Raw genomic sequence first — 18,339 nt, forward strand, 5'->3', positions numbered from 1 at the left:
AGTCAGATCTTCAGTGTATGTTCTCCTAGTATTAGATACCTTTCTTTCAGTGCATGTTAATGTAACTTTATATTTATTGGCATATTATTTCAGTAATGTATTTCTCTCCCATTGGACTGTAAATTCTACATAATATCCCCGGTGACCAGCATAGCACCCTATTTATAGAATGAATATTTGATATGGTCAACTTCATTTAATACCTAGAGAAAAGACTCAATAAATTGAGTTTTAGACCTTTAAACTTAAGCCAAAGAAAATCAGAATTTAATACTGAAATTTAAAGTAATGAAGCATTTCTTTATGCTATTTGGAGATCATATTTCTGTCATCATTTAAGAAGAAACAGACCTAATCCATACACTGATAATGCATTCTAGCCCAAAAAGTCTTGTGGACTTTTTCCCCCTTTTACCTCTTGAATAAGGGCATTATGCCGAAGCACTTTTCGTGCTTTCATGATACGAACTATAGCAGCTTGGAGGTACATTTTTCGGTCCTCATCTACAGCACTTCTAGTCTGCTCCATTTCCTATTTTACAGGGAAAAAAAATTAGCAAATGAGAAATTAGTCATTGAACTCGTTTTAAATTAAATTTTATTGGTGAATTCAAACAAACCTCCAGTCAATACTGAACATCAAAGTATACAGTTACATGCCCATCTCACATAATCATTGCCAAGCATCAATAATGTGTTACATTTAATTTCTAGAGTTAAAGTTGGTAGATTATCAGAAAAAAAATGAACTACTGTAAACTGTATAGTGAATGTACATGCAATCAAGCAGGATTAAAGTGAAATAGAGCAATAATTTTCAGGGCCACTGCCCTATCAATGATTACAGACCCGAGACCAGAATGCTTTTAGACGGGTTGTACCAAGTGCAGTATTTGGCACAAGCGCACTTGGGACCAGGCTTCAAGGGGAAGGTGTGAAGGGTTCTACTTGGCTCAAGTAGAGAAACCATGAAGGATGGGCCAGAAAGGGCCTATCTCTGTTGAGCTCTCAGAAACACAGTAGAAACAAGGCATAGAAGGTGACAATGACCCATTGACAGGGATCCCACAACTCTGAAAAAGGTAAAATACAATTCATACTTTACAAGTTATTTTTCACTAGCCTGGAAAAAAAAAATGGGATCTTAATGATTTTAGAGTTCAAATTTAATGGCAATGAATGTGAAAGGAAATGAAATAAGCTTCAGTGGCAGAGAGATTCCAAAACGAGCCGAGAGATCACTCTGGTGGGCACTCTTATGCACACTTTAGACAACCTTTTTTAGGTTCTAAAGAATTGGGGTAGCTGGTGGTGGATACCTGAAACTATTAAACTACAACCCAGAACCCATGAATCTCGAAGACAGTTGTATAAAAATGTAGCTTATGAGGGGTGACAGTGGGATTGGGAATGCCATAAGGACCAAACTCCACTTTGTCTAGTTTATGGATGGATGTGTAGAAAAGTAGGGGAAGCAAACAAACAGACAGGGGTACCCAGTGTTCTTTTTTACTTCAATTGCTCTTTTTCACTCTAATTATTATTCTTGTTATTTTTGTGTGTGTGCTAATGAAGGTGTCAGGGATTGATTTAGGTGATGAATGTACAACTATGTAATGGTACTGTAAACAATCGAAAGTACAATTTGTTTTGTATGACTGCGTGGTATGTGAATATATCTCAATAAAATGATGATTAAAAAAAAAAAAAAAATGTAGCTTATGAGGGGTGACAGTGGGATTGGGAATGCCATAAGGACCAAACTCCACTTTGTCTAGTTTATGGATGGATGTGTAGAAAAGTAGGGGAAGCAAACAAACAGACAGGGGTACCCAGTGTTCTTTTTTACTTCAATTGCTCTTTTTCACTCTAATTATTATTCTTGTTATTTTTGTGTGTCTGCTAATGAAGGTGTCAGGGATTGATTTAGGTGATGAATGTACAACTATGTAATGGTACTGTAAACAATCGAAAGTACAATTTGTTTTGTATGACTGCGTGGTATGTGAATATATCTCAATAAAATGATGATTAAAAAAAAAAAAAATTTAATGGCAATGAATTAATGTCTGTCACCCCCATGAGGCAGTAAGTTCCCATAAGAGGGCATAACATCTTATATACCTTCTTATACATCTTATGTACATCCTGAGTCCAAGGACAGGGTGGCATACAGGAAGCAATTGGGAAACTTAAATGACATGAAGAGCCTATCTCAGAAGAAAGCAATGATGATTGCTGATTTCAAAGAATTGACAGTGAATATGCACTCCTCAAACTCTGGCACATATGGTAGTTAGCCTGAAATACAGTGTGTCCGGCCCCACTCTAGACTCTTTAAATCAGATTTTGCTTTTTAACAAGATCCCGAGGTGATTTACCTGCGCATTCAAATTTGAGAAGCATTTTTCCACACGGCAACTTTTCTTTGAAAGAAATGAGGTGTAAAACCTTTCCTTACTTTACAAATGAAAAATAGGAGTTTATATTACTTCTTAAGTTTAGAATTTTTTAGAGATAATGCAAAGCAAAGCTAGACGTTTTAATATGGCTTAGGATCAAATGTCACTAAACCATAACACCTTTATCATTAGATACCTGCTACTACTTTTTAGAAAACTAAAATACTAGCAGAGATTTTGGTTTGTTTGCAAGGTTTGTAAATGCAAAGAATAAACCAGAAAAGATATATCATACAAAGTTTTGCATTATCTTAATGTTATCACTTGCAAAACCCAACACTAAAATATTCCCAAAAGACATGACACTTGCCTGTGGTGTGTCTTTCTGCATTGATGTCGTAATCTTAAATTTCGTTCTTTTACTGCTGAAGTTCATATTTAATGAAAATGAAGATTCTGCATCGATGTCTTCCTAAATTAAAAAAAAAATCATAGCTTTATAAAATATAAAACCATTAAATAAGTTTGCTGCAAATAATGTGCAATGAAATAAAATAATGAACAAGCAAAAAAATCTAAGCTCATAATTTTTATTAATAAAGATTACTTAAGAGAAAATTTATTATTTTCTGTTAAACCAACAAGCAAAAAACAATCCTAACTGCCAATTTAGTGGGCCAAGCCCTCGATCTGGGGGCTCTCCCTTGTAATGCTAGTTGCTGCAAGGGAGAGGCTAAGCCTACTTATAATTGTGCCTAGGAGTCCCCCCAAGAGAGCCTGTGTTGCTCAGATGTTGTCCCCTCTTTTTTCTAAGCCCACTCGTCAGGTGAACTCACTACCTTCCCCTCTATGTGGGACATGACACCCAGGCGTATAAATCCCCCTGGCAACACAGGAAACAACCTCTGGGGACGAGCCTGGACCCAGCACTGTGGGATTGAGAGGATCTTCTTGACCAAAAGGGGGAAGAGAGATGAAACAAAATAAGGTTCCAGTGGCTGAGAAATTTCAAATGGGAGTCAAGAGGTCACTCTGGAGGGTCTTGTTATGAGCTATACAGATATCACCTTTTAATTTTTAGTGTGTTGGAATGGCTAGAGGGAAATACCTGAAGCTGTCGAACTGCAACCGAGTGACCTTGATTCTTGAAGACGACTGTATAACTATGTAGCTTGCATAGTGTGACTGTGTGATTATGAAAACCTTGTGGCTCACACTCCCTTTAACCAGTATATGGACAGATGAGTGGAAAAATGGGGACAAAAATTAGATGAAGAATAGGGTGGGATGGAGGGGATGGAAAGATCTAAGTGTTCTTTTTTGCTTTTATTTTTATTTTAGAGTAAGGAAAAGGTTCAAAAATTGATTCTGGTGATGAGTGCACAAATGTATGATGGTGCTGTGAATAATCGACTGTACAATGTGGATGACTTAGGGTGGGTGAATATTTCCCAATAAAACTGTATTTAAAAAAAGTAAATGAACAATGGAAGGAGGAGGGGAAGGGGACGTTTTGGATACTCTTAATTTTAATTTTATTTTTTGGAGTACTGAAAATGTTCACAGATTGATTGTGAACTAAATGATGATACTGTGAACAACTGATTGTACACTTTGAATGATTGTATATTATGTGAATATATCTCAATAAAAGTACATTAAAAAAAATCCTAAACTTACAACTGCTAGAATTTTATTCCATTTAGATTTAAGGAACAAGCTATTTTCTGATCCAACTATTATATATATATATATATTAACTTAGGATGAAATAAAGAGTCAAGCTCACTGGCTTAAAAAAACAGAATTTAACATATTAATTTTCACGGAATACCAAGGTTCATAACTCTCCTATCACTTCTATTTTGAAAAACTGAACAACCAAATGATTTTTAAAATGCTGCAACAATAAAACACCAATTATAAATAACCTGACTATAGAAGCAAGTTGTTTTTCCAGTGGTACACAAGCATCCTTTCTCCTTGACCCTGGGGTGATTCTCACAAGGTTTACCCTTCAATCCATGTTTTATTCACTCTGTGAGGAGAAGCAAGTGGCCTTTTCTCAGGTGAAAGTTGTTAAGCCAATTTTTAGAATTAAAACTTTTCTATCAGGCTTAAGAAAGCCACTCATATAAGGTAGTGGAATGCATGTGCCAGCAGAATCAAGAAGCACTTGGCAGATACATAATCAAATACTTAATGTGCAAACAAGCAATCTAAATCAAATTTATTTTGTAAATTTCTTGGCAGCAAAATTAACATGTTTTAGGAAAAAAAAACTTTTTAAGCACAAAGGCATAATATAATTTAATATTATATTAAGATTCTAAAGTCATAAAAAATGTCACCATAATCTTAGGGATGAAAGCAAAATGTACTGATGAGAGAAATAAACTGTAGGCTATTAACTTCACCAAAATAAAAATGAAACATCTCTATTACAAGAATTTTTCTTATTTAACCATCTACTGCTTTTATTTAAAAAAGCATTTAAAATTAAATTATTTAAAATTTAAACATCTAGGAATGCTATAAAAAAGGGTATAAAGAAAGAAAGGAATATACTATTGGTTTGTCTTGACAAATGTTAAAAATATATTGTGGTTAACTGAGTTCTGAAATTAAGGGACTTGTGAGCACTTGGGATGGAATTATATACATTTTAAATTTGTGTAAAAATAGATATAATTATTATATTTTAGAAAACAGCCATGATGGGTTTCTAATTCTGTTTATCAAATCAAAAGGCTGTCATTTACAGTTAAAGAACCATAAAATTTAAAAATACATGGAAAAAAACCATGAAGATTTATGATAGGCTAGTTTAAAAACCTCAATTAACCAGAATCCTCCCAATGACAATTCTTTTACAATTTTCCAGTAAAAACTGTGTAAAAACAGTTTTTCAGTAAACTGGCACAGCATAGGACAAATACTATAAAGGCACACAGGCACTAACTTACATTCTTTACGATTCTTCAAGTTCATAGATATTAAGAGCTTACAGTTGATTCAAGCGCTTTCCAAGTGCAAAGAATATTATCAATTCTAACCTTACTTTTAAAATGAACATCGCACGAAAAAGCTTTAATGTTTATAAAGTTTAAATTCCTTAGAATATGACCATGTACCTTTTCTGAATCATGGTTAATCATTTTCACATCTAGTAATGATTTGATTGTTTTGGTCAGTTCCTTTTCATTCATCTGGGTGCTGTCTTGAAGCTCTTTATAGCTGACCATTTCACTGTTGTTAAAGGCAAGAAGAACCGCCATTTGGTATGTCGTGACCATGGCTACATATGGTTTGCCCAAATAGTTCATTTTTACTTCACCTACAATTAAAACAAGAACTGTGACTATAAACTGACCATCCAAAGACACATTTCAAAATTACTTGAGTAATAATTAGTTATTTCAAATATTTTCTCCTGAAAGAGGGCACAAGGATTTACTAAATTATAATAAAGTCATTTCTGCTAACAATATATTTGTTTCGTATTTTGGGTGGTTGGGGAAGGATTATCAGTTTTGAGCACGTAGTATAAATCAGGGTTACCAGTAGGTTTAAACAAGGACGTTAAATGTATCTAGGAAGGCTACAACCTAGAAAAAAATAAAAAATAAAAAGAGGTAGAGGCACAGGAGGTTAAGTATAGGACTGCAATATGATCCTGCAATACAGTTATTAGGTATATACTTGGAAGAACTGAACAGGGACATGAATAGACATTTGCACACTGGTGTTTATGACAGCATTATTCACAACTGCCAATGGATGGAGATGGTCCAAGAGTACATCAACTGATGAGTGGAAGGGCAAACTGTAGTGTATCCATATGATGCAGTATTGTGAGGCTGCAGAAAGGAATGAAGTTGGGAGGCATGCAATAAGGTGAATGAACCTTAAGGACATTATGTTGAGCAAAATAAACCAGAAACCAAAGGACAAATGTTTTAAGGCCTCACTAATATAAACTATAATGAGCAAATGCTGAGAACTGAACTCAAGAGCATAATTTATCAGAGGATAGATCAGGGGCAGACACTGGCATTCAATGATCAAGTAATACAGAATGTTCAATGAGGCTCATTCTCATTGTAAATGTTCCTAGATTGTAAGCTCTTACAGCGGTCACATCCATTCCTGAGTCTGAACTTTTATCTCTAAATTCTGAGATGCTGAGCTCTTTGTGTATAACCTGGTAATTCCCTGAAATTTTGGGTATCTGTGTGACACCTGAGACTCAGAGTTAGAGTTTTGCAGCTCTGAAAGTCAGCATTATTCCATTCAGCAACTGTTAAAAGAAGCTGAAAGAGATCAGACTACCATTAGAGATATGAATGAAGGTGATCTGGTTAGGGTTAAGGTAAATTAGAATACAGGGCAAAGGATGATACTGTCTGTATTTTAAAACTTCAACTTCTGTGTGAGGCCAAAGGAAGAGATGTTTATTTGGTCCAAAATTTAAATTTTCTGCACAATATGGAATTTAACCCATCTGGTCAGTTTATTTAAATAACATAATTACATGGAACCTAAAATACGGAATGAAATCTTGTTATTCTGTATAGGTTATTGTAATATCCTGATACAGTCCACAGTATTGGGGGCAGAAAATAAAAAAGCATTTGCAAAGTTCCTTGAGGGACTGGAGAAAAAAATATGGAAGTATTAAACTTCTCCACCTGGAGAATTCCTGATATTCTCGCAAACATCAGAGACTCCCAATTTAATAAGCCAAGCCCTCAATCTTGAGGCTTGCCCTTATGAAGTATTTCTGTAATGGAGAATCTAAGCCTACTTATAACTACACCTAAGAGTCACCCCCAGAGAACTCTTTTGTTGCTTGGATGTGGCCTTTCTAAGCCAAACTCGGCAAATAAATACAATACCCTCCCCTCTATGAGGGACATGACCCCCAGGGATGAGCCTGGCCCTGGCATCATAGGATTGAGAAAGACTTCTTGGTCAAAAGGGGGAAGAGAAATGAAACAAAATAAAGTTTCTGTGGCAAGAGATTTCAAATAGAGTCAAGGGGTCATTCTGGGGGTTACTCTTATGCAAGCTTCAGCCAGATACTGCAAATTGCCACAGTATGCACATGCCCCAACCAACAGCATTCCTGAAAACCCTAAAGAATATCTAAGACTCCATAAAAGTCTTACCTTTTAAGCTTATTTTTTCAGAAAATTAAAACCTCCAGATAACCCCTGAAACCCAGAGAAATCCAGTCTCACCAAGAAAATCAACCAGTTTCATTCTTCCACCCCAAATATTGACACCCCTTTTGAGCATGAAGAAATAAGAATGGTCATTGCCCAGATATCCCTGAAGATTCAGAGAATGATCAAATGAGAGGGAGGAGTTGTAACTGAGAAGTTAGTATTTAACAAATGATTATGACTATTGACTCATTAAGTAGACATTTCTTTTTAGTTTCTAGTGTATTGGTGTAGCCAAAAGGAAACACCTGAAATTGAACTATAATCTAGAAGCCTTGATCTTTGATAATAACTGTATAACTACATAGCTTTTAACTTGTGACAGTACGATTGCAAAAATTTGTGACTGACACTCCCTTTATCCAGTGTATGGGTAATTGAGTAATAAAATAAAAACATACATGAAAAAAAATAGTAATAGGTTGGGAATATGGGGGAAAAATACCCCTACGTAAACCATGGACAACAGTTAGTACTACTTTGATAGTTTTTCATCAATAGTAACAAGTGTAAAAAATAGTATTACAAAAAGAAGTTCTATCATCAATTGTAACAAATTTTCCACACCAATGTAAGTGGTGGTGATGGGGAGTTGTATGGGAATCCTGTGCTTTATGTGTGATTCTTCTGTAAATCTACAACTTCTCTAATAAAAAATTATTTTTAATTAAAAAAAAAAAAGGAGACGGAGGGAGGAGAGATATACAGACAGACAAAGGGGAGTGAACGATAGCTTGCTACTGGCAACTATTTCATGTTCTCTCTGTATCTGGTTGATCCCAAGGTAAGGTTCAAACATACTGGGAAGCATACAAAGCATACCAGAAATGCTTCTTCTGTAGTTTTAAACTGTATTTCAGCCCAAAATTAACAATCCTATTTTGTCTGATAAATAACATTTTCCATCCCAGTATTTTTCTAATGGAAAAAGGAATGGACGGAGACAAATAGGTACATACATTATTTTGCTGAAATAGGTGTGTGCCGGTTTGAATGTATTATGTACCCCAAATGCCATTATCTTTGATGTTATCTTGTGTGGGCAGAACTATCAGTGTTAATTAGATTGTAATTCTTTGAGTGTTTCCATGGAGATGTGCCCCACCCAACTCTGGATGATGACTCTGATTGGATAATTTCTGTGGAGGTGTTGGCCCGCCCATGCAGAGCGGGTCCGAATTAAATTACTGGAGCCATATAAATGAGCCGACAAACAGAAGGAACTCAGTGCAGCTGAGAGTGCCATTTTGAAGAGGAGCTACAGCCAAGAGGGACACTTTAAAGAAAGCACAGGAACCGCAGGTGAGAGAGACATTTTGAAGATGGCTATTGAAAGCAAACTCTTGCTCCAGAGAAGCTAAGAGAGGACAAAAACCCCAAGTGCAATTAACAGTGACATTTTTGAGGAACCGCAGCCTAGAGAGGAATGTCCTGGGAGAAAGCCATTTTGAAACCAGAACTTTGGAGGAGACACCAGCCACGTGCCTTCCCAGCTAACAGAGGTTTTCTGGACACCATTGGCCATCCTCCAGTGAAGGTACCTGATTGCTGATGTGTTACCTTGGACACTTTATGGCCTTCAGACTGTAACTCTGTAACCAAGTAAACTCCCTTTTATAAAAGCCAATCCATCTCTGGTGTTTTGCAGTACAGCAGCATTAGCAAACTAGAGCATAACAGAGAAGTGGGGTGCTGGTGCTGCTGAGTTTGCAAATACCAAACATGTTGGAACGGCTTTTTAAATGCATAAGGGGAAATGTTCTGCCACCCCAAGCCTCAAAGAGGGTGGAGCACGTTCCCAGGGAACTGGGGAGAGCCTGCCTGCCACCACAACGTTCTGAGAGGGTTGAGCGTGTGCTCCGGAGATGGAGGGGAGTCCAGGTGCTGCCCCGATGTTTGAGGAGGGTGGGGCCGAGAAGGTGGTCTCCCCAGTTTGTGGATATGTTGGAGCACTCACCCCAGCGTTTAGAGAGGAAAGGGCTGCTGCAGGGGCCCTGAGGAAGGGTTAGACTTCCACTCTGCTCAAGCCCCAAGGATGCAATGTCGTGCTGTTAATGACTCTCCGACTTTGAAATCTAATGGAGTTTGTCCTGCGGGTTTTAGGAACTGTTTTGGTCCTGTTAACCCTGTTTTCCTTACTCTTTCTCCTTATGGCAATGGGAATGTTTATCCTATGACTGTCCCTCCTTTGTGTATTGGAAGCACATAACTTGTTCTAAATTCACAGATCCACAGCTAAAGGAAAATTATGCCTTAGGACTGACCATGCCTATGATTGATTTTGATGGAATCTTGTACTTAACTATTGTTAGTGAAATGATTTAAGTTTCTGTGATATTGTTGTGGGATGAATATATTTTGTATATGGAAAGATAATGTCATTTTGGGGTCCAGGGGGTGGAATGTGCCAGTTTGAATGCATTATGTCCCCCCAAACGCCATTATCTTTGATGTAATCTTGTGTGGGCAGACTTATCAGTGTTAATTAGATTGTAATTCTTTGAGTGTTTCCACGGAGATGTGCCCCACCCAACTCTGGATGATGACTCTGATTGGATAATTTCTGTGGAGGTGTTGGCCCGCCCACTCAGGGTGGGTCTGAATTAAATTACTGGAGCCATATAAATGAACTGACAAACAGAAGGAACTCAGTGCAGCTGAGAGTGCCATTTTGAAGAGGAGCTACAGCCAAGAGGGACACTTTGAAGAAAGCACAGGAACCGCAGGTGAGAGACATTTTGAAGATGGTTATTGAAAGCAAACTCTTGCTCCAGAGAAGCTAAGAGAGGACAAAAACCCCAAGTGCAATTAAGAGTGACATTTTTGAGGAACCGCAGCCTAGAGAGGAACGTCCTTGGAGAAAGCCATTTTGAAACCAGAACTTTGGAGGAGACACCAGTCACATGCCTTCCCAGCTAACAGAGGTTTTCTGGACACCATTGGCCATCCTCCAGTGAAGGTACCTGACTGCTGATGTGTTACCTTGGACACTTTATGGCCTTCAGACTGTAACTTTGTAACCAAATAAACCCCCTTTATAAAAGCCAATCCATTTCTGGATTAACAAACTAGAACAGATAGACAGAGGATAAAAACTGGCATTGTATAACTTAGTGAAACCTAGAATGGACAATGATGGTGATTAAATATACAAATATAAGAAAGTTTTTAGATGAGGGAGAAAAAATGAATGTCACCATTGAAAAGTGTTGAAAATGGGACTGTATATGGAAAAAAATCAATATAAAGTAGGGCCTATTGTTAACAGTAAAATTTTAATATTCTTTCATTAATTGTAACAAAGGCAACTTACCAAAGCCAAATGTCAATAAGAGGGGGATATAAGGGAGGGGTTATGGGATTCTTGTGGTGATGGTTGCCTCTCTTTTTAATTTTTTTATTCTTTACTTAAAAATTTTTTTTCTTCTTCTTCCTTCTTTGTGGAAGAAATGGAAATGTTCTCATATAGACTGTGGTACTGAATGCATAACTATGGGATTATACCAAGAGCCACTGATAGTTTACTTAGGATGAATTGTATGGCATGTGATTAAAACTGTTCAAAAAGTAAACAGAAAGATACAAGTGCTGGAGAAGATGTGGAGAGAGAGATACACCTATTCACTGTTGGTAGGAAAGCAAAAGGGTACAGCCCCTCTGGAGGGCAGTGTGATGGTTCCACAGGAGGCTGGGTGTAGGGCTACTGTATGATCCTGCAACCCTGTTATTTGGTGTATACTTGGAAGAACTGAAAGCAAGGACATGAATAGGCATTTGCAAACTGATACTTAACGGCGCCGTTATTCACGATTTGCAATGGATGGAGGTGGCCTAAGGGTATATCAATGGATGAACAGAGGGGTGAATGTGGTTGTACTAGTTTGTATGTATTATGTCCCCCAGAAAAAGCCATGTTATTTGATGCAATCTTGTGGTGGCAGACATATTAGCAGGGATTAAGTTGGAACATTTGGATTAGGTTGTTTTCATGGAAATGCGCCCCACCCAACTGTGGGTGGTAACTCTGGACAATTTCCACGGAGGTGTGGCCCCGGCCATTCAGCACGGGCCTTGATTAGTTTACTGGAGCACTATATAAGCTCAGACAGAAGGAGCGGGATTGCTACAGCCAAGAGGAACACTTTGAAGAATGCATAGGAGCTGAGAGAAGAGCTTCAGATGAGAGACAGTTTGAAGATGGCCGTTGAAAGCAGATTTTGCTCTGGAGAAGATAAGAGAGGAGAAACGCCCCAAGACAACTGAGAGTGACATTTTGAGCAGGCGCTGCGGGCTAGAGAGGAACATCCTGGGAGAAAGCCATTTTGAAACCAGAACTCTGGAGCAGATGCCAGCCATGTGCCTTCCCAGCTAACAGAGGTTTTCCGGACGCCATTGGCCATCCTCCAGTGAAGGTACCGGATTCCTGATGCATTACCTTGGATACTTTATGCCTTAAGACTGCAACTTTGTAACCAAATAAACCCCCTTTATAAAAGCCAATCCATTTCTGGTGTTTTGCATCCCAGCAGCATTAGCAAACCATAACAGTGGTGTATACATACGATCGAATATTGAGCAGCTGCACGAAGGACTTAAGTCAGGAGGCATGCAACTAGGTGAATGAACCTTAAAGACATTCTATTCAGTGAAATAAGCCAGAAATGAAGGGACAAATATTGTAAGCCCTCACTAATATCAACTAACTATGATGAGGAAATGCTGAGAATTGAATTTGAGAGCATAGGTTATTGGGGGCAGAGATTGGGCAATCGACGATTAAGGAGTACAGAATGTTCGATAAGCCTCATTGTAAAGGTTCCTAGATTGTAAGTTCTTACAGCAGTCACATCTATTCCTGAATTTGAACTGTTATTTCTAAATTCTGAGATGCTGAGCTCTTTGTGTATAACCTGGTAGTTCCCTGGAAATCTGGGTATCTGTGTGACACCTGAGACTCAGAGTTAGAGCTCTGCAGCTCTGAAAGTCAGCATTACTCCATAGAGCAACTGTTAAAGAAGCTGAAAAAGAAATCAGACTACAATTAGAGATATGAATGAAGGTGATCTGGTTAGGGCTAAGGTAAGTTAGAATACAGGATAAAAGATGATACCGACTATATTATAAAATTTCAACTTCTGTGTGAGACCACAGAATTTAGATCTTCTGTAGCACACTATATAATTTAACCTGTCTGGTCAGTTTATTTAAACAACGTAATTACATGGAACCTAAAAAAGGGAATGAGATTTGGTTATTCCATACAGGCTAATGTAATACCCCAACACATCCCAGAATATTTTGGGCAGAAAATATAAAGGTATTTGCAAAGTCCCCTTTAGAGACTGGGGGAAAATGTGGAACTATTAAATTTTCCCACCTGCAGAATTCCTCCTATTTTCTTAAGCAATAGGGACTCCCAATTTAATAAGCCCTCGATTCAGAGCCTTGCCCTTATGAAACTCATCTCTCCAAAGGTGAAACTAAGCCTACTTATACCTATGCCTAAGAGTCACCCCCAGAAAACCTCTTTTGTTGCTCATATGTGGCCTCTCTCTCTAAGCCAACTCTACAAGTTAACCCACTTTCCTCCTCCCTACATGGGACATGACCCCCATGGGGTATAAGTCTCCCTAGCAATGTGGGACATGACTCCCAGGATGAGCCTGGCCCTGGCATCATGGAATTGAGAATGCTTTCTTGAACAAAAGGGGGAAAATAAATAGTACAAAATAAAGTTTCATTGGCTGAGAGATTTTAAATAGAGTCAAGAGGTCATTCTGGAGGTTATTCTTATACATTATATAGATATTCCTTTAAGTTTCTAGTGTATTAGAATAGCTGGAAGGAAATACTTGAAACTGTTGAACTGTAATCCAGCAGACTTGACTCCCGATGATGATGGTGTAACTATACGGCTTTTACTGGGTAACCATTGATTGTGAAAACTTTGTGACTGACACTCTCTGGATCTAGAGTATGGGCATATGAGTAATAAAATATAGACAAAAAAGATATATACATAAAAAATGGGGGTGGGGGTAAGGGGTATGTGATATTTTGGGTATTCTTTTTTTATTGTTTTTATTTAAATTTTTTTTTTGGAGCATCTGCTAATTGAAAAGGGGAGAGAGTGCCTTTACAATGGAGATATCTGGTGGCCACCACTTTAATCAAGTGACCAAATTTAGCATCTTTAATAATGGGACAATATGACATTATCAGCCTCCTGATATAATGAAATATGAAGCAAAAAGGACAACTTAAGAAGCATACTTGCCAACAGTATTTTATCTGAATATAATCAAACTTTTAGACCTATTTTCCACTTACAGCAAGTAAAGGGAATAAAGAACAACAAAAAAAACTTATCACAGGTATGTAACGTGACAAATTCAGAACATTCTACAAGATAACTGGTCAAAAAAAGTATGCCAGACTGTACAACACAGGTGGTGAAGTCTGGTGTAAAAACTATGGACCACAGTTGGTAGTACAATCACAATAATATTCTTTCACCAACTGTTAACAAAGGTACTGCAGTAGTACAAAGGGTCCATGATGGGGGGGGGGGGGTGCTAATATGAGAATGCCATATTTTCTGCATGATTTTTCTGTAGCCCTACCACTTCTCTAAAAAAAAAAAAAAAAAAATTACAGAGGAATTGTGGGAAGATGGAGGAGTAGGAAGCTCCAGGAATCAGCCCCTCCACCAGAACAACTTTTGAACAGGCAGAAACTACCTGAATGAACTATTTCAAACCCCCGGAGTCCAGGGAAGAGCAGGAAGAAGAGGCTGGTAAATTACAGTAAGTATCAGTAAACTGTTCTCTCTGTGCAGTGATTACTGATGCACAACCCCCACTCACGCAGCAGGCAGCAGTGGAGTCTGGCCCCTGATACACCTTTGCTGGTGCCAGAAAGGTACATAAAATCCTAGAATCCCCAAGATAAGGGGGTAATGTGGTCCAATCAAGGATCATAGCTTTTGATTGGTGAATGTAGATTGCTGGGACCAGCTCCGAGTGCAGCCATTGTTCCACCTTGTCCTGGACAAGGTCGCGGAGGACGGCTGAAGAGCTGCATTTGCTGGACAGGTACCAAGTCAAGAAAGCACAGCTTTGGAGAACTGTCAAAGAAGCTCCTGGCACCCTTCCTGACCTCTCCCTCATTTCTCCACAGGGCAGTTTGTGGTGCTCCCTCTATAGATCTCTGGCTTTCTATTGACTGGGAAAATTTATTTGGGAAACCCCTCTCTTAGATGATATGGACAAATCCCAAGAAAGATGCAAAATACCTACACTGACTCAAGAAAAAAAAAAAGATCTCAACAAACCAATAACTAGTAAAGCGATTGAATCAGTCATCAAATACACCTTCCAACAAAGAAAAGCCATGAACCAGATGGCCTCACAGGTGAATTTTACCAAACGTTCAAAAAAGAATTAACACCAATCCTGCTCAAACTTTCCCAAAAATGTGAAGGAAGGAAACACTCCCCAATTCATTCTACAAGACCAACATCACCCTCATACCAAAGTCAGATAAAGGTACCAAAAGAAAAGAAAATTACAGACCAGTATTCTCCTACAAACATACATGCAAAAATCCTCAACAAAATACTAGCAAACTGAATCCAATAGCACATTAAAACAATTATATACAATGATCAAATGGGCTTTATCCCAAGTATGAAAAAGTGGTTCACCGTACAAAAATCAATTAATGTAACATACCACATTAACGAAATGAAGGGGAAAAAACCACATGATCATCTCAATTAGTGCAGAAAAGGCATATGACAAAATCCAGCACCCAGAGTGACAGCATCAATATGGCAACATAAGATATCCCCTGGAAAAGTCTCCCCCCAGAATTAACTAATAAAAGGACAAATCCCAGTTACTCAGAACTCTAGAGGACGACAAATACTGGAGAAGGACTCCACAAATGTCAAACCAAAGAAAAAGAAAAATAATCTCCAAGATCAGATGAGAGATTTCCACCCCAGACTTAACTCAGTCCCTGTGCAGTGTCGGAGTCACACAAAGGCAGCACAGCCCGGGTCCTTCCTACTGTGGATGTAGACAATAGAGCTACTCACAGAAGCAGGTTAGAACCTCACACATATCCAGGCATAGGGACTCCAGTCTGCAGAGACCCAGGGCACAACATAAGCTGCTGAGGAATGCTGCTTATCAAAGGGCCCAAGGGGGAGAAAAAGAGAGCTACAGCAGAACTGTTGGGCCAGAGGTGCACACATTCAATCTAGACTGTTGGACCACCTTAATGTAAAACAGCCCTTTCCGGATTGACCCTCTCTTCTGGACCGACCCCATCCGGGTCCCCAGGACAGGATACCCGAACAGGGAAGAAACCAGAGGTAGAAAAGCCTCGTAGAAAAAAATAGCAGGGGTAAGGGTGCAAACTGAACTGCCATAAGACAGGAGAGGTCCCAGAACTAAGAAGTGTAAGGGAAGAGGGGCTTTGAGTGAGAGCAAGAATTTAAACAAATTATAGAGGCTGGGGAAAAAATTCTGCACAAAAACTAACAGAACAGATCAAGATTCCTGGAAAAGGGACAGAAAGGAACATTCTCCTGGAGGTGAAACAATTGCACAAAAAGTACAATCTTAAAAACTGCAGCACGGTAGGTGTGCGGGGTTACGCCACCTCCGGTCTCGCGGCTTTGCCTCTCTTCTCCCATCCCCTTCCACCTCGAGCCAAGATGCCGCAGTACCAAAACTGGGAGGAGTTCAGCCGCGCGGCCGAGAAACTCTACCTCGCCGACCCTATGAAGGCACGTGTGGTTCTCAAATATAGGCATTCTGATGGAAGTCTGTGTATTAAAGTAACAGATGATTTAGTTCGTTTGGTGTATAGAACAGACCAAGCTCAAGATGTAAAGAAGATTGAGAAATTCCACAGTCAACTAATGCGACTTATGGTAGCCAAGGAATCCCGCAGTATTGCCATGGAAACTGACTGAATGGTTTGAAATGAAGACTGTCATGTTCTTAGGAAGTAAACAGATAATCTTTTGAATTTGAGGAAGTGTTGGGACAGAAAATACTTTATGTAACTAAGTGGGATATTCAAAGGCCGAGAGATCGTTTTTTAATGTTTACTTTAGAGAGCTAGGAATGTAAATACTTTCAGTTAGAAAGCCTCTATTTATTTTTGGAAATTAAACATGAAATACATCTATCTTAGAAACTTTGTGCAGATAATTTGATGTTAGGCAAAATATATAATTATTTCTTTGGTAAATTTGTATCAGTAATTTGAAAAAGAAGTTAAGAGAAGCCAATCTTCCTTAATTTACTTCATCTGTCTTTAAAAGAAAATTAAATGTAGCCATTTTACTGGATCGATAATTCTTTTGGAGCATAAAAATTTGTGCTGTTGATGACCAGTAAGTAGATAATATGGTAACTGGGATTAACTATGCATAGTAATACACCTAATTAAGTATAGTAGTGTAGTCTCAATTATATCTAAAGGAATTTATGAATTACAAGTATTCCTTTACCTTAAACTTTCCAGATTTAAACTGTATTTTTGACTGTAAGGTATTTGTAGTATCCTTAGCACACTGAACTGTAATTTATTTGAAACCAGTTTTCAGTGATCAGAAATAACTGCAATTACTTTGAATGCATGAACTGAATGATGGTCACTAATGACTGAAATCACCATGTTACAGAAATATTTACTACGTATATCCTGTCTATAATTTTTCAGAAGGGCTAAGGATTATTTGAACTGTTAAATCTTTGCATACCTCTGTAACACCCCTGCCCATTTTCTTTTTATTTAACCAAGATGTTAAGCATAAACTGTTATGATATTAGTTGATATTTATCTTGTATTTGTAACTTGGGTTTTGCCACCTAAATGTAATTTTCACATGTTGATTACGCAAGAGTAAAATGAAGGCACTATACATTAAAATATTTTTTATTAGGAATTTGTCATGTTGAGCAACATTTTATGTACAGTTCCATTGGCCATTATTATGAATTTTGGAATGTTTCAAAGAGGTCAGCAAATAAAATATTATATGAATAAAAAAAAAAAAAAAAAAACAAACAAAACTGCAGCACATATCCAGGGCAAGAATCAGAGGAAGAAGAGTTGAGAAAATCTGACACAGTTAAGCACGGGCTACTCTAAAGGTCCAGAATAAGTTGGACCAAGTGATAAAGAAGAGCCTTAACACAAAGCCTATCAGCAATAAAACCCTAGACAAGAGAGAGAAACTGACCTTCAGTGTTAAAATAATCAGATGCCTGGACATCAGCAAAAAATTAAGAAACAGGAAGATATGGCTCAGTCAAGGGAGCAAATTTAAACTTCAGAGGAAGCACAGAATTTGGAATAACCAATCAAAGAAGTTCAAATAAATCTCCTAAATCAATTCAAGAAGATGAAGAAAAAAATGGAAATAGAACTAAAGGATATTAAACAATATATGAGTATAAAGTAGAATTTCAATGTTTAAAAGACACAAAAATGGAGATTAAAAATACACTAGAGGCATATCACAGCAGGTATGAACAGGCAAAAGAAAGAATCAATGAACAAGGAGACAGGACAATCAAAATCATAGGACAACAGAAAGAGAAAAGAATAAATTGAGCAGTGTCTCAAGGATCTGAGTGACAGCACAAGGTGTGCAAACATACACATCATAGGTGTCCCAGAAGGAG

General features: G+C 38.0%; 2 protein-coding genes across 5 annotated transcripts in view; one reads left to right on the forward strand and one right to left on the reverse strand.

Moving 5' to 3' along the window:
- Positions 1–18,339, reverse strand: part of CUL2 (cullin 2) — a 104,539-nt gene that overhangs the window by 1,094 nt on the left and 85,106 nt on the right. For 3 of the 4 annotated variants that reach the window (XM_037835616.1, XM_037835614.1, XM_037835613.1), the window contains exons 18-20: positions 5,537–5,757; positions 2,773–2,874; positions 416–532 (exon numbers count right to left, since the gene is read on the reverse strand). In XM_037835616.1, coding sequence (XP_037691544.1) covers positions 416–532; positions 2,773–2,874; positions 5,537–5,757 — 440 coding nt within the window. The remainder of the gene's footprint in view (positions 1–415; positions 533–2,772; positions 2,875–5,536; positions 5,758–18,339) is intronic. The other variant, XM_037835617.1, reaches the window with a different exon arrangement.
- On the forward strand, positions 16,284–16,919 carry LOC119533817 (signal recognition particle 9 kDa protein-like). Its single transcript, XM_037835620.1, has one exon. It carries the CDS (start codon positions 16,356–16,358, stop codon positions 16,614–16,616), a length of 261 nt encoding a protein of 86 aa, XP_037691548.1. The 5' UTR covers positions 16,284–16,355; the 3' UTR covers positions 16,617–16,919.

The sequence above is a fragment of the Choloepus didactylus genome, chromosome 5 (genome assembly GCF_015220235.1).
Source record: "Choloepus didactylus isolate mChoDid1 chromosome 5, mChoDid1.pri, whole genome shotgun sequence".
Lineage (NCBI taxonomy): Eukaryota > Metazoa > Chordata > Mammalia > Pilosa > Megalonychidae > Choloepus > Choloepus didactylus.

Coding starts and splice junctions, on each gene's coding strand:
- LOC119533817 (XM_037835620.1), top strand. CDS start 16,356: ATGCCGCAGTACCAAAACTGGGAGGAGTTCAGCCGCGCGGCCGAGAAA.